This window comes from Pelodiscus sinensis, chromosome 2, assembly GCF_052426305.1.
Source record: "Pelodiscus sinensis isolate ZL-2025 chromosome 2, ASM5242630v1, whole genome shotgun sequence".
In the NCBI taxonomy this organism is placed as follows: Eukaryota; Metazoa; Chordata; order Testudines; family Trionychidae; genus Pelodiscus; species Pelodiscus sinensis.
The window spans coordinates 112199617-112224235 of record NC_143053.1 but is presented as its reverse complement, the minus strand read 5'-3'; the positions used below and the strand labels follow the sequence as shown (position 1 = coordinate 112224235).

Here is a 24619-nt window from a genome sequence, read left to right as displayed (position 1 = left end):
GTGGTTGGGGTGCTAGTCTGAGACTCATGAGACCTGGATTTAACACCCAGTGTGTTGTTGGATAAGTCACTCTGCCTCAGTTCTCCATTTGTAAAATGAGGATAATAATACTTTCCAGCTTTACACGGCTGCTGTGAGGACAAATACTCTAAAAATGGCGAGGTGCTCATAAACTATGCTAATAGAGGCTATGTAAGTACCACAGAGGGAGAGCCCAGTCCTAGACCAAGATCTTGTGTTGATGACACTGTATAGATTTATAACAAAAAGTCAGCTCTTGCACTGGAAGGTTTACAGTCTAGGACAAGACACAACAGATGGATATAAATAGCTGAAGAAACACAAGTATACAATGTAAGACTTAATGGGAGGTCATTTAATTACATTTGTTCTGTTAAAAATGTGCTGGATCCTGATTGATATAAAGTAAAATCTCATGTAAAATTCCCCTGGCAACTGAAACTTAAAAGGTCCAGTGCTTAGCATAATGTATTTTAAATTTTAAAAAGCTCTCTGGTTTTAAACAAAAGGGAAGGGTTTTGTTTCGGTTTGTTTTTAACCGGCGATGGCAACCCCCCTCCTTTTGCTTCCCTGTAACAAGAGAAGGAGGAATCCCTCACCGCGGATCTTCCCCATTCAAAATGACCCACAGGCAAAATCTATATAAACAGCTGATGGAGTAAACCAATCAGCGCAGTACAGCTAGAACAGCAAAACCCTAGGCAAGGGCCAAAAAAGGGGAGCAGCAGTAGAGAGCACTAGGCACCTCCTCCTTGTATTTCCTCTCACGCCCACATCCAGCAGTGGAGGTTTTTTACTTTCGGCTTTTGTCTCTTTATTTTAAAAGTTAACTGGGAAAGAATGTGCAAAGAGTGCGGGCATTGGGTGAGTTTCTTCTTTTAATCTCGTTGGGGGGAAATTGTATGGGAAGGGTTGGATGGTGGGGTGTCCTCCGTATGGGGAGGTTTTATCGGTATGTTGCAATAGGAAGGAGGAGGGGATTAGGCGTAGCTGCTAGGGAACGGGAAACCCCAGAGAGAGAGAGAGAGGGGAAAGAGGACGCAGCATGTGTGACCTGCCAGTGGCAGCAAGGAGGAACCTCCGGGATCTCCGCGTCAGCAGCAGCCCCAGTTATGTGCATACATGGGAGTGTGTGCGCGTATGTTTTGTGTGTCTTCTCTGTGCTGGCGGGATGGGCCGCTATAGGGGGGAGTGCGACACGCACCTGCGAGCCCACGGCATTGCATTGTTGGGGTGGGAGAGAGAATGCAAATGGATTTGTAATAATTTTTCTTTAGGCTCTTAATCAACTCCTGTCTGGGCATGTCTCCTCCTAGGAAAAACAGAGTTTTCTTTAATAAGACTTTAACAGTTTGTGGCTGCTGCTGGGATTAATCGTTGGGATTAACTGCTTCATGACTGAAAATGTCTCCAGTTCTGCCCACTGACCAAATAAGATGTCCGGTCCCACACACCGATACAGGTTAGCCTGGTGCCGCACCATCTCACGTGTTCTAACATAGTGTGGCATGGTGCAACATCAGCTCAGGCTCTCCCCAAAGTCTGACAACACTGTTGTGAAGTCTGGCACAAATAAATTGATGTGTGGGACACAAAGCTGCATGGCGCCGCTGTCGTGCTGGTCAGTCTGCTTGTGATGTTACTATGACTTTAGCTGACATGGCACTTTACAGCCGGACCCAGTACTGTGCAGACTACCCTGGGGCACAGGCTAACGCGACATCTGCCCTGGTGTGACAGGGCATGGCCAGGCCCAGCGTGGCATTGTGCCATCTGGCACGAAGTCACTTTTGCTGAGTGGGCATGGGGGAGGGCATGGGGGAGAGGGAATTCTTACTGGCTGGGGGATTTTATGTGATTAAGTTTTTTTCAACGTGAGCCAGGGCGCGTGTCTAGTTTCACTTCTGTCCCTTCCCACCAGCCTGTGAGGAAACCCCCTCAGTGACCCCTCCCCCCTCCCATGCAGGCAGGGAAGAAGGCGGGGCCGGGAGACCCGGTGACGTCACTGGACCGGGCCGCTTCCTGCAATAGAAAGTGAGAGAAGGTAAAACACCCCCCCCCCCTCCCCCGCCCCAGCCCCGGAGCCGCCGCCACCGCCGCGCGCGCCTCCCCTCGCGCTGGCCAGCTGCTGCGCCCCGCTGCCCCCCGTGAGTGACCGGCCGGGCAGGGAGCCCCCAATGGCTGCGCCGCCCGCGGCCCGGCCCAGTTGGCCTGAACCGCCCCCCCCCACCCCATGCCCAGCCGGGCCCGCCCGCTGCCCCCTGCCTGCAGCCCGCCCCAAGGGCGCCTCCCCCCCGCAGCCCGGCCCCTGCCCGGGTCACGGGTGGCTCTGCCCAGCCCGCCCTGTGCATGGAGCATCACCCGCTGCTGCCTGCGCGCCGGGGCGGGACTAGTGTCAGACAGACCGAGCGAGCGAGCGACAGACATTGCCCGGGGGGGGGGGGGGCGCCCTGCTGGGGGCTGGGTGGCTGCGGGGGGCGCCGTGCGGGCGGGGCGCGGCTGCTGGAGCGGTGGGTGTCTGGACGGGCGGGAGTCTCGTCTGGGGGAAGGGGTGTGTGTTGGGGGGCTGCCCGGATGCTGGGGCGGTGCATGTGAGCGGGGTAGGGCGGGGGTGGGGGGCGTTTTGCACGGCGGCTGAGGCGGGGGAGGAGGCCAGCCCCGGGTTGTGTTTGTCCGGGGTTGTCAAGTGAAGGAGGCTCCCAGGCGCCGTGTTTCCTAGCGGCCGCCGCCGCCATCAGCAGGGCCGACTCCAGCCCCCTCACCCTCCCCCCCGCCCGGAGCAGCCTGGCCGCGGGGGACCCGGGTGTAGCCCCAGAGCGGGTCCCGGGGAGCCGCCCCCTGAGCCGCGGCGGCGCCCAAGCACGCCACGGTAGGGAGATGGGGGCGGGCGGGAGGGAGGGACCAGTAGGCCTGGCTCCAGCTGCCGTCGTCCCCCACCCCCATTTCACTGCCGGGGGGCTGCGGTTTGTGTGAAACCCGCCTTTACTCCTGTTCCAGCCGCGCGTGTCTGTTTCCTAGCCGGGGAGCGTGAGGCGCCCCCAGGCAGGCTGGGCTGTGGCAAGGAGTAGGCAGGCATCCCGGTGATTTCCCCCTCCCCCAGCCCGTCCCATTTGTCCCCCACCCCATGCATCTCTTCCCCGGGTCAGTCCCGGTTTGCAGTCCCTCCCCGCCCCCCAGCTTGTGGATGGACGTGTGCAGCGCTTTGTTCGGTGCGGCCGTGTTGCAGAGGGGTTTTCCCAGGCTCCTCCCTCTTTATTCATTCATGTTTTTCCCCTTTGCAACTTGTGTTCGCACTCTACCATTTAGTGCCTCTCTCTGTCTGTGGGTTTTTAAATCTTTCTTCTATGTTTTTAAATCCTAGCCTCTAATCTGCTTTGCTGGTGATCACAATATAGGCTTGTTTTAGGGCTGATATTTCAAACTGAGGAGGGAAAACGAAATTTCAAATGTTTTTAAACGATTTTTACCACTTCCATCTGATTTCCCATCCCCAGCAAAATAAAAATCTTATTATCTTATTGCTGGTGGGCAACTGAAGTATGCTGTTTTAATAAATATGTAACGTTATTTGTGTTGCTACTAAACACTAGGACATCTAAAAGCATATATTCAAAGAGGTGTCCCAATTTTGAAACGTACTTGCATGCTGAACCTCTAACACTTACGGGAAATGTATTTTTTGTACACATTTAAACTCCAGTGAGAGCTTAATTATTATCATCCCATGTTCAGAGATGCTCAACGCCTTTTAAAATTTGGCTAGTGATGTAGGTGCTTAATTACATTCACCACAGCTTGAACATGAGGATGAACACGTCCATAATTATACTAAAAAATTTTAGAGGGTGGACAACTTAAACATCAAACTACTATGTGGGATTTTTTAAAACATATTACTTATTACTCCCTTATTACTTATCCCTTATTACTGTAACTGAAATAAATTTGTGAAAAAAAATCTATTTTCCAGTTTTCATTTCTGAAGTCAGTTCCTCCTTTTAAGTCTTTCATGTAACAATAGATAAGAGGAGACAATTAAAATTGATGTCAATGTGTCCTTTTAAATCCAATACAATCTGTAGCCCTTCAGGAGTAGATGTAGTAACTGAAACTTATACCTTTTTTTGGACTTACATTATTTCAGGTGTCCTTTTACAAACAAAGAATTGGAAACCAAATACAGTATCTCTATTACATCATGAAGATATAACGTGTGTGGTGATGGTCTTTATCTGCCCTTACCTCATCAATCAGTTTCATTTGCTACCTAATCCAATAAAAGGCTCAATATCAAGTTATTAAAAAAATCCTTGCCTTTGGTGGTATTAGTATCATAGACTTTAGATTTTAAAATTAGCTTTCTATTTATATAGGCTACTTTTTTATTCTGTTTAGCTTGGATAGTGGAACTATACTGGTCACTTTCAAGAACGTTCTCATACAGAAGCAGGAAACTCTACAGGTTGAACCTCTCTAGTCCAGCACCCTTGGAACCTAACTGGTGCTGAACCAGAGAATGTGCTAGACCATGAGAGGTCAATACGGTCTAGCAGCATTACCAACACTTCCACTGCTTACTGGGTTCTTAGAAGACATTTAGGGGTAAAGTAAAGCCAAATAACAGCACAAAACACTGTGAGCTGGGACTTGTGGCTGTAAACAAACTTTATGGGATGCTGGGGAAGTTGACGACGTCCATAATAAGTGGACATCCAGTTAATTAAAATCTTGCTGGACCACGGATGTTGCCAGATCATTGAATGCTGGACTAGAGAGATTCAACCTGTAGTTTTAGGTTTGTAAACACTGCAGGGAGACTTAAATCCAAGCAAAATACTGATTAAATAGAAATACAGAAATCATGAGAGCACTTGTGTTTGTTAAGCTTTGTGGAAATTGGAGAAAAATCTAGCTCTAATGACTAAAATTCTTTAATTTTGTCCTTTCAATTGTATGGAAAACCTAGTTGCAAAATATTAGAAAAGTGTCTGATCAACTTGGTCTATTTCAGGTATTGGCCTTATACACTTAGTCTGTGTCTACATTTGCACCCCTTTCCGGAAAAGGGATGCTAATGTAGACTTTGGAATAGGCAAATCCGCGGGGGATTTAAATATCCCCCGCGGCATTTGCATTAACAAGGCTGCCGCTTTTTTCCGGCTTGGAGATAAGCCGGAGAAAAGCGCCAGTCTAGACGTGATTCTCTGGAAAATAAAGCCTACTTTCAAGTAGGAATAAGAGATCCTCCGGAAAAGGCTTTATTTTCCGGAGAATCACGTCTAGACTGGCGCTTTTCTCCGGCTTATCTCCAAGCCGGAAAAAAGCGGCAGCCATGTTAATGCAAATGCCACGGGGGGATATTTAAATCCCCCGCGGATTTGCCTATTCCAAAGTCTACATTAGCATCCCTTTTCCGGAAAGGGGTGCCAGTGTAGACACAGCCTTAGGGTACATCTAAACTGCACTGTTATTTGGAAATACTTTCGAGATAGTGGACTTCTGACTCCCACTCCTGTAACCCTCATTTCACAAAGAGTGTTCTGCCTTAGACTTCCTGCTGTGTAGGCAGTGCCAAACGCCTAATTAAGCTATTTCAAACTAGGGTTGCCAGGTGTATGGTTTTGAACCCGACAGTCCAGTATTTGAGCTTTCTGTTTGGATGACAAATTGAGAAAATATAAATGTCCGGTAGTTTCTAAATAAGATGTAATGTAGATTGTGATGTAATGTCAAGTGTGTCCAGTATTTTTGTTGAAATACTGGCAACCCTATTTCAAACTTCAGCTATGCTGAAGTTGTATATCTTAATTTAACTTTTGCCCTGCAGTGTAGATGTGCCCTTAGACGTCGATGCTGAAGCTTTTTTTGTGTAGATGGACAGATATACCCATCTAAAGCCCTACTGATTGTTTTTGAAATGGTTCAGGAGTCTGTGCATGCAAAATGGATCTAATTTGTTTCTCATGTCATGGAGAGGAAGGACTGGGAAGCATATACAGTATAGCTATGGCTATGTCTACAATGCAGGCTTTTTGCGCAAGAACTGTTTTGCGCAAAACTCATTGGGAGAGGAATAACTCTTGTGCAAGAAGCTCTCTGTTCCAATGCTATACTGTAAATTTACTTGCGCAAGAATGCACGGGCAGTGTAGACACGCCGCAAGTTTTTGCGCAATAATGGTTCTTGCGCAAAAAGCCTGCTGTGTAGACATAGCCTATGAGAGGCTCTCTAGTACAGCATATTTCTTCTGTTCATTTTCTTTAATTGCTGGTCAAGATCTCAAAGCCTGAAATTGAATGTTTTTTGTGGGAAAAATGCATGTAGCTTGAAGTTAGAGAAGAAATTGTTAAATGGTATGAGCAGACTATTGGTTACAAAGGATTATTAACTATGTTGTATTGATTTGTATAGCAACATAGGGCAGGTAAAACGGGTGGAGAGGAATATAGGGTAAAAAGAGGGTGGAGAGGAATTATTTGTTTTCATATTAATGCTATATGACTCTTAAAATAAATGTGTTTTTCCTTCTCCCCACCCCTTTTTTAGCATCTGGATTAATTGACCCCTTTGGCAGATTTATGGAGTTGCCTTTCCTCTGCTTCCTCCACTTGCTGTTTTGGAGAGGAGAGAGTGGCATATGATTGAGAAAAATGCCTCGGACAAAACAGATACATCCCAGAAATCTGAGAGGTAAGAAGCTCTTACCTAATATTTCCAGGAAACTTGGGAACAATTTCAAAGGGCAAATGAAAGGAACATGTAACTTGAAAAATAAAGTTTCTGCCTGAAAAGTGTCTTACACACTATTGTTAGATGCAATGTCTAAGATTACTGTAACAGAGAGAATTTAGAGAGAGGATGAGGGGGCGCTTCTGTTTTTGTAGTTTGGGTTCTTTGTGAATTGATAGCACATGACTGTTCTACAAATTGCAGATATGCCCAGTATAGTCTAAGAACTTTGCAAAGGAAGATGTGATTTTTTGCTGCAAAGAGGTTACAGTCAAAAGGCCATATCTATACTTCCAAACTTACAGAGGTACTGCTGTGTTGCTGTAAGAGTGCTCTGTTTTCTGCTGACTGTTCACGTAACAAAACCAGTAGCTGTAGCTAAGTCCTGTGTACACTAGCATTATCATCAGAGATGCTAGTCTTCAGCAATTAAGTGAGTCATTAAATTAAGAAAAGAACCTTTAAAAGGTAAATCTGGTTATAAAGTAAGCTCAAATTTGTAAAATTGTTTTTACAAGCTTAGAGCTTATTGTAGTTAAAATTACTTAGGTTATAAACTTCATAGATAGTGTGTGTATATAGTTATTATCTTAGCTTATAGAAATGAAAGAATTTAAAAAATCAGTTTACTTTTAATTTCTTATTGTTTCCCCTATTCTCAGCTTAAATAATGAAGCAAATTAAGTTAGTTTCACTTTTGTTTAGTCAGTTTCACTTTTCAATTTCAGCATTTTAAGGTTGCTTCATAACTGTTTGCTTAAAACAATTGCTTCCATTGGAGTTTTATCAAGTAGAAATATTTACATATTTTAATTTTAGAGATTGTATACGGTGTCTCACTGGGTAAATCTACACTGTTACTTGAAATAAGATGCACAATTTGCGCTATGCAAATTGAGTATCTTATTTTGATGCTATTTCGAAATAGCTTATTTCGTGTCTCTGCCAAATTTTTAAATAAAGCGCTATTCCAAAATGTCCCTTACTCTTCATAGAATGAGGTTTACAGGGATGTCGGAATAGTGAGCCCAAAATAATGAGCTTGCTGTGAAGACACAGGATTGCTATTTCAGGATACTCCGGTGTCCCAAAATAGCATTGCAGTATAGATGTATCCACAACGAGTAGAACTTCTAAGTGAATTGAATACTATGTATGGTGTAATAAGTTTTGGCAGGTTGAATTGAACTAATTGCCATGAGAAGAAATTTATGGACCTAAGGTGATACTCAATGAATGTTTTCAGTTTCAACAAGTATAATTTATTAACAGTGTCAGATTGGACTATATTTTAGGGAGGGTACCATGTACTTTATTCAGTAAGTAGCTTGTCAGCATCTGTAGCAATAGTTCTATCATTTCTCCCCAGTCCTAATGAATGGCTCTACCTGACTTCTCCCTTCCCCATTGCACATGTTATACACTCTGCTTGAACTTCAGAAGCTATAATGAAAGCTTTAATTTCCTTCAGAGCCTCTTGGGGAAGTCATTATTAAATATTCCCGGACATTGTCTGTTGTCCTGTGAATCAAATGTGTTACATCTATTGTACATATAACCCAAGCCATCTTGGAGAGTGAGCAACCGTGACCAAGAATTTAACATTTCTTTTGCTTTTTAAAGACTAGAGAATAATCTCCTTTTTGGTTAATACTATACTTTTCATAGCATGGAATAAGATTTTAAATTGTTTTAATATGTTCTTGTGTTTAAAAAGTAGTTTGTTGTATGGTTTGAGAGAATGAAATAGCATCTGTTGATATTAAATCCAAAGATAAGACGTTCAGTGAAAGACTTTATGGGTTTCTCTTCAGGTGAGGTGAATTTCCTTTACTCAGTATTTTAAGTAAAGACATTTGTCTACCACTTGAAGACTAGATGTGTCTCTAAAGCATCCTATGGTGAAGCACAGGTTTCTTTTTCTTTGCTTTTTCTCTGTCTATTTATACACTGCTGTACCAATCTGATTTTTACCAATGGGAGAAAATGTAGCAAGACAGTACATTGAAAACCATTATTTGTAAAATAATTATGTGAGAGTAAGATCGCTTGGTCATTTGCTTTGATTATACAATACAAACATAGTGTTTTTTGTGCCAAATGGGTGAATGAACATGAATCTATTATATCTGCTCAGTCCCAGTAGAACACATTCTATATGCCTGCTTCTTATCATTTTGTTTCACAGTATTTATCTCATTTCTTTATGACTGTGATGAATATATCCTAATGTGGTGAAAAAATTTAATGGTATAGTGATTGTTTTGGACAAAGGTCTCAAAGATACTTTCAGACCTAGGATCTTGGCTGTTTAACCTGCACATGTTAACTCCAGCATTCGTGGTGTTTGGTTAAATCTGAGACAAGTTGTATTTTCTCAGGTCTCAGAATGACAGGGTAATTATACTACCAAAATAATTCAGTAGTTCTAAACATAAAGTCCAAAGGAACACCTAGGTTAAAGCTATGACAATTTATGCTGCCTCTAGGTTAAAATAGAGGAATAAACAGAAGTTCTTTGTACTTTCTAGCCTTCTGAGTAGTTCAATGGATATCATGCCTCTGACTAAAAATATTAGCATGCTCAAAAAATCAGAGAGCACATTGATTAAAGATTAAAATGATTAGGTGTTGTATTTCAGTTCCTAAGCATCTTATAGACCACATTTTCTTACCTATTCCTTTCTTTTCCTTTTTGGTATACTATATGAAATATAATAGATATTTACAAGTACTTATATTTTATATAACAGAACTGTAAAGGGAACAATTGGACAATCAACTGGCAAAAGACCACTCTATGCAGCTACCCTGTCTATTTTCATGGGACAGGCACGATTAGCCAGTTGTTCCACAAATGTAACACACATTTCTCAGAAGCTGTAATATATTCCCTGAAGTGCAATTACATTACAGATTTAGTTTCAGCAAGGTTGATTACACTTGGTATTTGTTGTCAAATGGCTGTGAGGATATAGAGCAAAAATCTTATTCTTGGGCTTTTGCTCTCTTGGATATTTATTGAATGTCACACTAGTGAGGTGTTTGTTTTGTTTATTTGCAATTAAAGCAGATTGTTTATTATTTGTATTCTGGTGGTGCCTAAGAATATCAGTCATGGGTCAGGGTCCCATTGAACTAAGAAGCAACCCAAAAAGTTCTAAAAATATGGGACAGCTTCTTTCAAACTATTTTAAGCAAACTATGCTTTCCCTTCACCATCAAATATTTTCCACTTGAAACAGATGATTATTCTGTTTTTAAAGCTCAACAGCACTGTTTGGCTTTTAACATTTTGTGTCTGTTAAGGAACCCTTAGTATAATGTGAAACTAAGATACGTTCTATTGTAATTAAAACAGTAAACATAAGCTTACTGGAAAGCTGGATCTGTTGTGGTTTGTCCACTGACTTCAACAGAGTTGAACAAGTGTTCTGTTAAGTAATGAAAGTAGAGGGTTCATTCAGTATGGTTAAAATTAGACACTGTTTTTCAGTAATGAAAAGTGCCACTGTAGATTGAAGATTAACAGGTTGATCTTTCTTGCCAGTATTTTGGCACACGTTTCTATGTATCTTGTAAATCAGCTGCTGTGCCAGGCTTACAAAGCATGACTAAGAGCAGGTTTGAATCAGTGCCTAACACTTTTTGTTTTTTAAAGTTCTGATTCTATAATTGGGGTGGTTCAGTTTAAGTATAATGTTGACTTTGGATTTTATTACTGTTACTATTGCATAAATAGTGCTTTGTTCACAGGCATTTCTGAGGTGTCATTACGGTGGTGCTGGTACTTCACATACTTCAATGATTTTAAGTCTGTACAGTGTACCTGTGAATATCTGAGGTGGGGGAACATTAACTTGTCTCAAGTAGAAAAAAACCTGAGGTACAAAGAGGATAAATGACTTGAACAAGGTTACATAGCATGTCTATGGCAAAGCTGGAAATAGAGCTGTTAACTTCTAGAAGATTGTGCATTATTATAGAAGCTTCAATTGAATCTAACAGTTAGTATTTCTGTATAACAAATACTTTGTTTTGTGTAGTTTTGTTGGTGCTAACTATTCAAAAACAGCACTAAGGAGGAAAAATTATCTTGTGGTTAAGGTACTGCCCTGAAACCTAGAAAATTGGTGTTTGGTTAATTTTTTGGGTGGGCAGTCTCTGAATTACTGTGTACCAGAGACCTGGGCAAATCACTTCATTTCTCTAAGTCTTAGTTTCTTATCTGTAACATAATAGTAAAGAGAGTTCATTTTCCCCACATTTCTCTCTCGCCTATTTACGTATAAGATACTTGGGTCAAAGATTGTCTTGTACTCTCTGTAAATACTACACATAGCAGAGTGAGGCCAAATCTGGACTCAGTCCCATAATTGCTACTTTAACAGAAATAACATATTTTATGCAAAATACAAAAACACAGTTAGGAGAATGTTATGGTCTTTAAACCATATATTGAGAAGTTAGGAAATGCCAGAATTAATTCATTCTAGTGCACATTCATTGTGATAGTCTTTAATATGCAATCACATATTTTTTTCATCAGTGTGCAGGATTGATGGTGCTTATGAAATGAAAAAGAGTTCTGTAGCAAAAGGGATTCTGTCTGTAGGATCCCTGCCTCATTTATTACAGAACTTACAGCAGGAAGTTGCAGGAAGAGAGAGGATGATTTCATGGTGAGGCATCTGAAGGCCACCGCAGGGAACTGGATTCTACCACTACTGCTGCCACAGAATTTGTATGTGACGTTGGGCAACTCTCTTTAAAACAAACTTTTCATAATAGGCCGCTGATTGTGTGTGTTACTCATTTATTAAAATAGATTAAGCTGAGACACATGGACCAATGTTCTGAGCTCTTGCAGATGCAGCTCTTCGGTTACACCTATGATTTAAACATAAAGTGGTATGAAATGTTCTGAAACATCAATTATCAGAAGTGTAGTCTGTTTTGTTGGGGGGGAGGCAGTTTTTTTAATCGCTATTTACCTTAGTTCCTCATCCGTAAAATAAAGATAACAATATCACTTCACCTCACAGGAGTGTTGTAAAGATAAAATCATTTGTTTGTGAAGCACTTGGATACTATGGTGAGATCACCATGGAAAAGTTGATGAGGACACTAATATTGTTGTGCTTTGTTCAGGATGTGCAGTAAACAAGGCCAGGAGTCACATGTATGATAGAGTAAAAGAAATATTTAATAACTATCCAATCAGTTAGTGTAGTCCATCCTGTGATCTCAATGAGGTAGGGATTTTGAAGATAAAATAGAATGCAATGATGTATTTGAAGAATGCATCTGCATCCTTAATTCTGACACTTCTTAATTTGTGAGTGGCTAGACTTTGAAACTTTTTAGTATTCTTTTAATGTAGTTTTTAATGTAATCTCCTAGATTTTAAAAAAGCAAAGTGCGTGTGCGCGTGGGGGGGGGGGGGGGGGAGGGGAGGCAGAGGGAGTCCCGTTCAATAATGTTGACCCTCACATGAGTCATTAATGGGCTTGAGACCTCTAGAACTACAGCACAGACTTCTGTCACCTGAATTGAGTAAAAGGTAGCACTAGTAGGTTGTTATCCTCTATGGACAAACCACAAGAGGTGGATGATACATTTTTGTCCTTGCACTTCGCAGCTGTTTGTTAACAGAGGAGTGTTAAAATGTGGGAATCCTTGTTCATTTCCAGGATCTGGAGAGGCATGTGGTCTGTAAATTATTTCCATCTCTCTCACTGACCCTCTGTCCTTGTTCCTTGTGATTCCTTCATATACTCCCTGGCTTAGGGACCTTCCTGGCTTGCAGTCTTCTAGAGCCTGGGCTGTAGCCTGACCCTTAATGTCTGTGCTGCACTTCTAAAGCCCCACAGCCTGTGTCAGTGAACATGGGCCAGATGCAGGTATTTTATAGGTGTAGATACACCCTTGACTTGTTAAGCCTTTGAGACCAAGAAAACTTTGGCTTGCATTTTATGTCCGATCAATAAGCTTTTATGTGACTGTTTAAAGAAAATAGTCTTTTTTCTGGTTTACTAAAGATGCTTTTTTTACACAGAGTGCTCAAAATAGCTTCTGTTTTTGCAGCTAATCCATAGATGATCTAATTGCTTTGGTATTCTTTAGAAAAAATATTTTGAAAAGTAGTCAGTGTTAATGTGTAGCCCTCAGGATATATAATGAGCTATCCAGTAAGCTACAATGGCTATCAGGCAAGTACCTATTCGGAAATTTCTTTAGCATTTTATGCAGGACTGTGTTTTGAACATCCTCATTAATTGTGACTAAGATTTTTTATCTCAGCTCTACCTTAGTGGCATTTTTTTCATTAACTTACGTATTAGTTTTTGCATTTTAAATCTGAAGACCAAGGTATGAAGTGCAGACATTTTATAGACTTAGTATAGGTTCATTCCACTGTTACTGCAAAGGGCTTCTGTGGTTCTTTAAGCCCAAAAGATATATTAGATATGTAGTTGCCATGTAAAAAAATATATTGTGACTTGTCTATATCTAGTTCAGTCTTCAATAACATTTATTTTTTCTTAACGTGCACCTTGCTGAATGATAAGTACTAACTTGCAACATCTTTTAAAACATAATTTAAATAATAACTCTGCTATCAGCATAAGTGTTGGCTTTTTTCCAATAATGGTAGACAAAATACTGCTTTAGGTAACAGGAAGTAATATCATTGCTTTAGGTAACAGGAAGCAATAATTGCTGAAACAGATGCATACAGTACAAATGAAATAGTCACCTTTCTGTTAGTGAGTAGCTGTTGGATGACACCCAATACACAGCACAATAGCTGGGGAAATGAAAACCACTTTGGTCAAACTGTCATCCCCCTGTGAACACATCCCAATACCCACTGTTTCCAGCACAATTGCATATATTCAAGAGTCTGTGGATTTTTTTTAATTACAGTATACAGGATTAATTATCCAGATTTAATATATAGGATAAAATTGAGAATCCAAAAGAGAGCAGCAAAAATAATAAACCTGATGTATAAGGACAATTTAAAAAAATGATCATGTTTAGTCTTCAGGAAAAAAGTGGGGTCTTGATACATTCTTCAAATACTTAGTCTATTATAAAAGAGGACTGTGATCAATTGCTTTACATAGGACAAGAAGTTATGAACTTAATCTGCAGAAAGGAAGACTTAGTTGAGATACTAAAAAAAAACCCATCTAATTGTAGGGGTAGTTTAGCTCTACGTAAAGTTCTAAAGGAGGTTGTGGAATCCCCATCCACATGGAGGTATTTATCAACAGGTTGAACATATCTCTGTCAGGGTTGTCTAGGTTTATTTGGTCCTGCCTCAACAAGGGGGCTGCATTTTCTGACTTCTTGATATCCCTTCCAACCTTATATTACTATGTTGACTAAGTAATCCTAAAAATCTTCATTTGAAATTCTTTTGATGTTCAAATAACTGGATTTCCTATTGTGCAAAATGTTGTATTTCTGCTTATAAATGTTAAAGGGAATTTCTAGCATTGTAAATTTAGAAGAGCTTGTTTTTACTTGACTTAGCGGTGTAGAAATGGGAGAACTGATTCAATAATGGTTCTGCAAGGTGGTGTGTTTTTAATGACATCTCGGTACTGAAGTTGTAAATAGTGGAAATCAAGAATTAGTGTACTACAATATCCAATAAACTATAGTCCAAAGTAGGGATGTTAACATTAGATTAATCAACTAATAGAATAGTCGATGAAATTTTCACTCACTGTTTGATTAGTCAATAAGGGTGCTTCTGCTTTGAAATGTAGTATTGAGCCTGCCTGGCTGTTGCTATATTTTAGAGGCGGAAGTGCCGCGCAGCATTCCGCCTTTAAAATGTACAAGAGCCCAAGCAGGTGCTCTTGTGCATTTCAAAGATTGAAATGCCACATGGAGCTTGAGGCCAGCAGGGTACTCTTAAATCCTCTGCTGGCCGCAGACTGCATGCGGTGTTTCTGCTTTGAAATGTAGAAGAGCCCCAGTGGGGACTCTTGTACTTTTCTAAGGTGGAACGCTGCCTCTGGGCACCTGCCTTTTCCCACGGAGCTGAACCTGGAGGGAACTGACTTTTAAGCTGGCTTCCCCCAGCACCCCGTCCTCTCCCCACCCCCCACTTGCTGCCTCTTTCCGATAGAGGGCAGCAGGGGGGGGAGAGATTAGTTGACTAGTGTGTCGACTATCTGATAAACTTTTGCTTATCAGATAATCAACTAGTCGATTAGTCATTTACATCCCTAGTCTAAAGAATTGAAGATAAATTGGGCAGAGGGCAGCATTTTTCCTATTTTTTCCATTCCTTAAGTACAGTAATATAGAGTGCTTAAATTGCATAAAATAAGAATTGGTATGGAATTTGCTGGGATACATTTGCTGAGGAAGTTTAGTAGGGCAGGAGATACTGTTTATGTCTTGTGAGTACACTTTAAAAATTCTTCATAAAATTTCCTTGAGTGAGGTTATTCAGCATACAAACTGACAGACTCAACAATTCTCTTGTGTAAGTCAGTAACAGACTGAAAGATATATATATATATATATATATATGATGCACTGGGTAATAATGATGCACTGGGTAATGAAAACTACTTTTTAAAATGTTAGATTCCAAAGGCCTGTTTAACCAGCAAGACCCAAATCCTTTGGAGTTTGGATTTCCAAGTAATGACTAGATTTTGTAACCCCTGTATTTAACAGGCTACTCCCACGTACTATTTATTGCCATTAGAGGGAATTAATGGAAATCTTAAAGACATGATTTATAGTTTGAACAGCTGCTGAATTTTAGTTTACCTTAAATAGAGCACTATGTATTTGAAGGGGTAGGACTGTATTATACTGCTCTCTTTTACATGACCCAATGGAGAGATGATAGGCTGAAATCATATGGCAAAAGATTTGGAGAAGTAGTGCAGTGATGTGGTATGATCTCATGGCATCATAATTGCATAGTTAATAGTAGCTAGCTACTATTGGGTGTTGAATTCAGTTACCTATGAAATAGATGTGTTAGATCCTGCCAGGGGAAGAAGTCACAGAATGTCGAGTCCGAACTGCATGTTCCCTTTGATTACTGGCATAACTTGAAGGTGTGGGAAGCAGCATAATAAATCTCAGCATTAGCTTGTCTTAACCAGTGAGCCTTGTCAACCCAGAAGGGAGGTCATATGCTTGCCTTTAACTCTAGAGATGCCTTTGACAGGGACAAAGTACTGTGCAGAGCCAAAAAAGATATGTATGCCCAGAAATAACATGGGATTTACAGTTTCACTTTCTATGAATTTTTGCCCTAAATGTAGTTTTTAGACTATACAGGCAGTCCCCGACTTACGCGGATCCGACTTGCGTCGGATCCGCACTTACGAATGGGGCTTTCTCGCTCCGGAGGTCGGGGCGAGAAAGCCCCGTTCGTAAGCTGCTCCGGTGCCCCTGGTCTGCTGGAGACCATCTCCAGCAGACCAGGGGCACCGGACGGGTTCCCGCGCTTCTGAGGCTTTGCCAGAGCAAAGCCTCAGAAGCACGGGGAACCGCCGCTGCTGCCGCTTCAGTCTGGGTGCCTGTGGTCTGCTGGGGACCATCTGAGGCTTTGCTCTGGCAAAGCCTCAGAGGCGCGGGACGGCTGCGGCTTCAGTCCGGGTGCCTGTGGTCTGCTGGGGACCGTCCCCAGCAGACCACAGGCATCCGGACTGAAGCCGCAGCCGCGGGGGGTCCCGCGCCTCTGAGACTTTGCCAGAGCAAAGCCTCAGAGGCGCGGCACCCCGCTGCCGCTGCGGCTCTGCTCCGCGTGTCCCTGGTCTGCTGGGGGGGGCGCAGCTAGTGTGCTCCCACCCCCCCCAGCAGACCAGGCTTTTGTTTTGGACTCTGGGGCAGAGCAGCTGGGGCGCTGCCGATTGGTTCTGCAGCGCCGCTGTGGGCACTACTGGACTAACCCGGCAGCACCCCAGCTGCTCTGTCCCAGGTCCTGATTCAGCCGCTGCTGGTCAGTTTCAGCAGTGGCTGAATCAGGACGCCTGGGGCAGAGCAGATGGGGTGCTGCTGGGTTGGTCCAGTAGCACCGAGGAGCGGCGCTACTGGAGCAACCAGCAGCACCCCAGCTGCTCTGCCCCAGGTGTCCCCAAGTCAGTTTCTGCTGAAACTGACCAGCGCTGACTACAGGCAGAGTTGCTCTGCCCCAGGCTTCCTGGAATCAGCTGCTGATCAGTTTCAGCAGCAGCTGACTTGGGGACGCCTGGGGTTCTTAAGTTGATTCTGTATGTAAGTCAGAACTGGCGGTCAGTTTCAGCAGTGTCTGAATCTGGACGCCAGTTCCGACTTACATACAGATTCAACTTAAGAACAAACCTACAGTCCCTATCTTGTACGTAACCCGGGGACTGCCTGTACTCCTACTTATTCAACATCACTGATGGCCTTGCTGGGTATAAGGAAGTAAAATGCAAAAATTTTTTTTTCTCCTGTCTTCAGGATTTTCTACAGAAGGAGAACTTCTGGCCCATAACTATCAAATACAATCATGCTTATATCTTTTTAAAAAAATGCTCAATCATTTTGTTTTGTTAATCTAATGAAACTATTGCAATACATGATGTGCCAAAAATGCTACTGTAATTCCTGAGGTATTTTGTTTACAAGCCCAGTTAGAAATACATGTATTGTAACACTTAGTTGGATTTTGTTTGCTCTGAAAAAAATATTCAGCCTCCTAAATAAAAGACTACAAGAGGTAGAACAAGAACCAGGAATAGCAGATATCTCTAATAATACCTTACCAGAGTGTTTTTATAATGTTCTAATAAGACTCTGTCATTTCTGTATAATAGGGTGTATGAGGTATCCGTAAGTATTAAATAGAATCATTGCTTAGATGTTGCTTCTGGGAGAAATAATCTCTTTGAATGGGTATCTTTTTTTTCTCCCTCTATGATTCTCCTCTGTTACTTAGTTTACTTGGAAATCATCTTGTTTTTTCCGTTTCTGTAACTGGATGATATCTCTGATGTAATGCCTTTGTCAATCAAATCTAAAATTTACTTTAGAAAAGTATGCATATATTGTGCCTTTATATAATTGTATCTATCACCTGTCTGTCTAGCTACGCATTTCAAATGCTACTACACATATATTTTTCTTGCCTCTTTCATCTAAGAAAATTAAGGTTGCTAATATGACCTGAAGCAGTGATATAACTTGGAGATATGTAATAGGATTTATTACCATTTTCTGAGTGCATCCTAAATTTCATTTTCCTCTGACTTCTGAATTATAATTTATTGCTCACTCTATGGGCGTATCAATATTCAAGTTCCTAATCTGATACTTCAGATTAGTATCATGGTTGCATTTGAGTATGATTTTTATTATTGTATTCATTATTTGTATTACATTAACACCAAGAGTCCTAGTCGTGATGCTGTCTGTATACTATTGTGCTAGCTGCTGTTGAAACACAGAACAAAAAGCCAATGCCTGCCCCCACAATGACTGTCTAAATGATTTGCTATTAACTTTTAAATCCAGATCTGCCTTCCTATTAAAAGTTGAATAATATAATTCTCTCTCTTTGAGGGCCAGTAATTGCTTCTAGTGCCTGAGTGTGCTCAGAAACTCCAAGATCTGTTTGGAAATCTGTGCAATTTATTCTTTTTGTGTTGGGTCTATGATTCTTTTAATTGGTTCAATATGACTTTTTTCCCTAGTTACACATTCATTAAACTAAAGAGATTCATAGCAATAAGGTGATGTTTCCATAACCATATCTGAAGTGTTTGTTTAAGAATCTTGTACCCTCCTAAATGTGGTCCCAGAACTCCCTTGGATATCAATAGGAGGTTTGCACAGAGATGAAGACATTTATCTAGTAACTGTGCTTCTAAATTTGATGTTTTTTCCAGCATTGTTTTATAATTGTGTTATCTTTTTCTTTTTGTGTCTATTTTTGAGGAAAGCATGTTTACATTTAGGACTACTGCTATTTTGCCTTTTCTTTCTTTTTTCTTTCCTATCTCTTCTAATTATTTCTTCCCTATCTGTGTCTGTACATTTTCCTTGGATTTTTTTTCTGCACCAAGTTTCCAGTTCCCACTTTCCTATAGGCCTCACTTTTGTCCCTTTCCGTCTCTTAAAATGGTGAGTGATGACATTTGTGTCAACATTAGGCTTCAGTTAATTGATAATCAGGGAGAGTAATATAGTAGGTACAGTGGCTGTTTTGCAGACTTGTGAAGAAAGCTTGGCATCAATTTACAGTCAGTTCACATTTGGAAATTTCTCAGTAAGAACAACCACGTTGGGTCAGACCAATGATCCGTAGACCAGTATGCTATCTGGTCTTTGCTAATGCTTCAGAGGGAATTTGAACAGAGCAGGCAATCTCTAACTGACCCATCCTCTGTCATCCATTCCTAGCTTCTGGCAAACAGAGGCCATACGGTGGGGGTAGATAACTAATTTTTTTTATGAAAGCTTATATTGTACAGAATCTGCATGTAAATATGGCCACATCTGACTTGTGAGATGAGTGTCTAACGTTGATGGTCCAGTTGGTATTTAATAGAGAGAATATGGATTTTCCTGTTTAACTTAGTGCATAGAAAATTTAGTAGACTAAATCTCTGATGTATCCTCTTTAGTTCCACAATCCACATTTTTATTAATTGTTATATTTGTTTATTTCACCACAGAAAGTAAGATTTAGCTCTCCTGGTAAGTACGTATATTAAAAGAATCTGTCAAAGGAGTAACCCATAAATAATACCGCTTTAAAATATTTATAGAACATAGGGGAAAAAAATCAACCAGTCAATAACCACCACAATGGCTAATGAATTATTATTCAGAGATCTGAAAAAAAGTGAAATCTATAATATACTCAAAGTGGAAACAAGTAATTATTATTTCTTGTCTCTACAAACTTAGTATACTTAGAGGAAGGAGAGTGAATGTATATATGGCAGCATTTAAAATGTCCATACAGGTACATATACGAACATTCTTAAGATTTGAGTGGAACTGTAGGTTTAAAATGTGTACAAATAAAGTGTTTTTTAAAGTTGTGCAAAAACAGTGGTACGTTCTCCTTTTATGGTAACATATTTAAAATCTAATAGTTTTCAGTTTGCATGTTCAGTGTCTGTGCTTTAATACTGGCTAGCTTTACCTGAATCTTTAGGAGTAGCCCTCTATTGGAAATTTCTTCTGTGATTCTTATAGAAATGGACCTTTTATAAGAGAGCACATGTCCATTAACTTTGGATTTCTTGCATTCCTTAGAGCAGGGCTATTCAACTTTGGAAGCTCTGGGAGCCACAATGATACTCAGAGCACATGCCGAGGGCTGCAACTTAAGTGTGGTTGCATATACATGCAAATAGTTTTTCACACTGATGGGCATGAATACAAAAATTGAGTCAAGACTACACAACACCCAGGCCCCGTTTAAGTCAGTTCTGTTGACATTAATAAAATGCAATATTTACCCGATTTCCACCCATACGACAGCACTTTTAATGAGCAACGACAGTCCAGGAATTTAACTACTAAAATGAATATCAACAGAAGACCATTATATTGACTACTTTTTTATTTTGCTCCAACTCTCAGGCTGCGTGTTGAGCCCTGTGTAAACCCAATGGGCCACGGGCCTCATGTGGCTTGCAGGCCATGTGTTGAGTAGCCCTGCCTTAGAGCCTCCATAATTTCCACATATTTATGAGTTAATTATTACAAATGTTCAGATCTGTTATGGAATGAAATCAGGCACTCTCAAATTGTGGCTAGATATTAAAAAGCATATGAACTTGAGAATGTTTGATTTTCTTTTTATGTGAATAGAGAAATAAACTTTGGGCGGTATGATCTATAAAGGGTAATAATTTAGCAACACTCTTGCCTTCTGCAATCTTGTAATGTTTAAATGTCAGCTCTTATTAACTAGAATATGTTTAAGATCCCTGGATACACAGGGTGTGTGGCAGAAAGCTGGAACTTAAAGGAGATGAAGTGATAAATGTTCTCTAAAGTTAAGTTCTGGATAACCACTTATTATTTGCTGTACTGTTTAAAAACAAAAACACTTAAAACTTCCTGGCTTAATGAAAATGAATGCAGAAGAAAAAGTTGTCTCTTACTACCTGATTTAACAGAAAGGTTAAGCTGAATGCAGAGTCATGAATTTGTATCTGCATGTTAATATGAGTCCCATGTCTCTCAAACACTGATGTCAATGTCTCTTGAGCCAGTACTAGAACTAATCAGCTTTTTCTCCATTAGGCTTTAAAAACAGTTTTGGCAACAGTAACTAACAACATTTTTAAAGGAGAATCACTGTAGGCATATTTGTCCAGTTACATCCGTATTTTGTTTTTAGATGTTTATGTATTGAATATCTGCTTATATATTTTTAAAACTATGAGGATGCCATAGAATTTGTTTTAAAGGTGAAGATAAACGTCAAGTATTGAAGGCAAGAAATATTTTGGGATTCTTTCTCCAAATCTTTAAAACGAAAATTGTGTGTGAGTGTTTTCACTGCCACTTTCAGAGCTTAATCCACGGTGTCTGTGAAACTCCTTGAACATTTTTTGCTTATAGAAGGGCCAGTCATAGTCTAGTTTAGACTTTGATAATGTGCTGAATGCACCACAGGCCTTACTTTTGTTGAAGTAGAGGAGGGATTAAACATGTCGAAATTTCTAGAACTTTGATATATTTGGATCCTCATCGAAAGTTGCCTTTTTCTTGTGCTGTATTCACTTCCTTACTTACCTACCAGTGGATTTCCCAAATGTTACTACTACCATTTTTGATGTCACAATAATTTGGATTTCTTCCTCTTGAGAATGTTAAAGGAGTCTTTGTTTATCTGAAAATATTGTAAATCCCAGAATATTTTAATTCACCTATTAGTTTCTTTACACTGCTTATTTAAGTGGTCTGAGACCAAGAAAATAAGTTCATCCTTCTGGTTTTCTCTCCTAGCTTTGTGAGATGTTGACCTTCTACAGAGGGTTGGCCTGCCACATAAGCATGTAATAAGTGAAGAATCTGACAGCTGTATGGCTAAAAGTAGTGGAATTGACACAAGTGCGTTGGAAATTCATGTAACAAGCTCATGGAAAAGTCATGTGACAAGAATATCGTATCAAAACAAATTGAGGAGGGAGGCACAGGGAATCCCATTTGTCTCATGTCTTTTTGTTTCTTAATTGTTCTTTTTTCTTTATCTATATGTTAGGCAATTGCTTTCCTGAAGTGAATAAGTTCCAAAGGTATTACACAGTTCTCCAAAAGGCTTTTAGGCAAAATGATGAAATTTTGAAGCAAGATTTATACTATTAAAGTGGAGATAGCATCAGGAGGATAAACAGTTTGAAAAATAGCCATAACCCCCTTTTTTAGCAGTGTTAAATATGGTACCCACAGAAGGAGAAAAAGTGCTCATTTGAGGGGGAGCCTAAGCATGAAATAACTACAGGTTGGACCTCCCTAGTCCGGCACCCTCGGGACCTGAGCTATTCTGAATCAGGGAGTTTGACGGATCAAGGGAGGTCAGTGCTCCTCTGCTGGCTGCCCAGCTCCTGGGATCCTCTCCCTGGGGCTTCCTGCCCTGCCACTGACATTGCTAATGCTGGCTCAGCAGAGGATCTCCACCCTGCTGCCTGCTAGCTGATGCCATAGTCTCCTGGGGTTAGCCTGCCACATAAGCGTGTAATAAGTGAAGAATCTGACAGTTGTATGGCTAAAAGTAGCGGAATTGACAGAACTACCTGGCTGCTACCAGCCCCATTGCCCTGGGGTTCCTCTGCCGGGGCCGCCTGGCCACTCCAGCTTTGCTGCCACTAGGTGTTTCTTGGGGTTCTTGGCCAGGGCTGCCCACCGCCACCATCCCAGCTGAAGCCAGGGGTTTCCTAGGCAAGGCAACTTGGCCCCTGCAGCCCTGCTATTGCTGGGGCTTTCTGGAGTTCCCAGCTGGGGCCGCCTAGCTACTGTTGGCCCTGCTGCCATGGCCAGCTCAGCTGCTGTTGGGGATTTCCTGAGGTTGCCAGGCTCCGGCTGCTGTCTGCCACCAGCCCGGCTACAGCCAGGGGGGTTCCCTAGCTGGTGCTGTGGTTCCCCAGCCAGGACTCCCCAGCCACTGCCTGGTCCAGCTGATGCTAGGGGATACCCAGCTGGAGCTGTGGCTCCCAGAATACCACCTGGCTTCGCTGATGCTAGGATACCTGTTTCTGTGTTTTCCCGGCTGGCTTCCGCCTCCAGGGCTCTTTGGTTCAGCAACATCCGTAGTCCTGGATTTTGGAGGTTCAACCTGTAGTATTCCCTCCCCCTGCCCCCCAAATTCAGTCCTTAATCTGCACAACACCTTCATTATCCTACTCTACTCTCCTAAAACAGCTGTTCTCCTTCCCTGTCCCCCTTGATTCCAGAATCTATTTATAGTTCCAGTATTCTCAGACATACCTGTTCTTGTTGCCCTGGGCCTGAGATCCCGGAAGGCTTTGAGTGAAGCAAATAGGATTGACAGGTGTCCGGTTTTGAACTAGACTAGTGTTTAAGCTTTCTGTTTGGAAAACAAATTGAGAAAATATAAATGTCTGGTATTTTCTAAATAATATGTAATGTAGATTGTGATGTAATGTCAAATGTGTCCGGTATTTTTGTTGAAACCATCTGGCAACCCTAGGAGTGAAGTGTTCTGGATATATTTAATGCTGTTTTGGTGTGTAGGGAGAAGATGGCTTACTTGAAGCACTAGGCCTTGAGGGAGTGTTGATGGTGACAGACTTTTTCAGTGTAATTCTTTGTACTGGAAAAATTCCCAATGAGTGGAGGAAGAGCATATTGGTCCTTATCTTCAAGCATAAAGTAGATATGCAAGAATGTAGCAATTACTGACACAGGAGCTGGAGCATCAAGTAATCAACAACTAATTTGAGTTTGTCAACAACGGATGTAGTGTTTGGAGCCTGACTATTCCATGAGGAGAATGGGGAGAAATACGAGGAACTGTGCTTAGTGTTTGTGAATTTAAAGAGGGCATATGACAGAGTTACTAGAGAATCCTTATTCGAAGACACGTTCAGACTATTACGGGCACGTCTGAGAGTAGCACAACAGAAGTGAAAAACAGTTGTGGCTGCTTTTGAACTGAAAAGGACCCTAGAACGATTAGGTAGCGTGTGCAATAATTTCAATGTTAAGTACTAAACCATGATGGGAAATGTGATATGGATGTTAGGAGCCACATGAAGTGTGCTTAATGTAAATGGAAAGAGTTGACAGGAATTCTTTGCAATAAGAGTGAGCCAAGTAAACTGAAGAACTAAAGGTATAAGATGATGATTACACTAGCCATAATGTATGGGTCAGAATGCAGACTACTGAGGGAGAAAGAAGAATAAATTACTTCATGCTACTAAGATGAGCATGCTAAAGTGGATGCTGGGTTAGATGACAGCTGATAGACTAAGTAATGAAAAGTTACAAGCCAGGATTTAAGTAGCCCTTGTTATAGCAAAGCTGAGGGAATATCATGTGAGATGGCTGGGTCATGTTTTGAGAGAGATGTGATGTGTTGGCCAGTAAGTGGTGGTGGGACAAATACCACGAAGAAGACAGAAAAATGTGGTTGGAGTTGCTGAAGGAGGTCGTGAAGCTTGGATGATGCATATGACAAGAACATTTGGAGATGAAAGGACAAGGCAAAGGCAAATTCAGTAGAGGATAGATAGATAATTATTTCAAGAGCATTGAGAGTACTAGAGATAAGCATTAGAAAATATACATTGCCAAGTAATAGGAAAAAGACTTAAAAATCCTGAACTCCTGTGTACTGCCAGGGCAAATCCAAGTTGGATGTGCA

At 41.2% G+C, this 24619-nt stretch overlaps 1 protein-coding gene across 6 annotated transcripts in view; it reads left to right on the top strand.

Annotated features, from left to right (window-relative positions):
• Positions 1-732: 732 nt before the first annotated feature.
• Positions 733-24619, top strand: part of HIVEP1 (HIVEP zinc finger 1) — a 165685-nt gene continuing 141798 nt past the window's right edge. Inside the window, exons 1-3 of one of the 6 annotated variants that reach the window (XM_075921248.2) lie at positions 741-885; positions 1943-2065; positions 6568-6711. In XM_075921248.2, the coding sequence (XP_075777363.2) occupies positions 6672-6711 (40 nt within the window). In that variant the 5' untranslated portion in view covers positions 741-885; positions 1943-2065; positions 6568-6671. Of the gene's footprint in view, positions 886-1052; positions 2066-2092; positions 2169-2532; positions 2891-6567; positions 6712-24619 lie in introns of those variants that run through there. The other 5 variants (XM_075921249.2, XM_075921256.2, XM_075921247.2 and 2 more) reach the window with 5 other exon arrangements.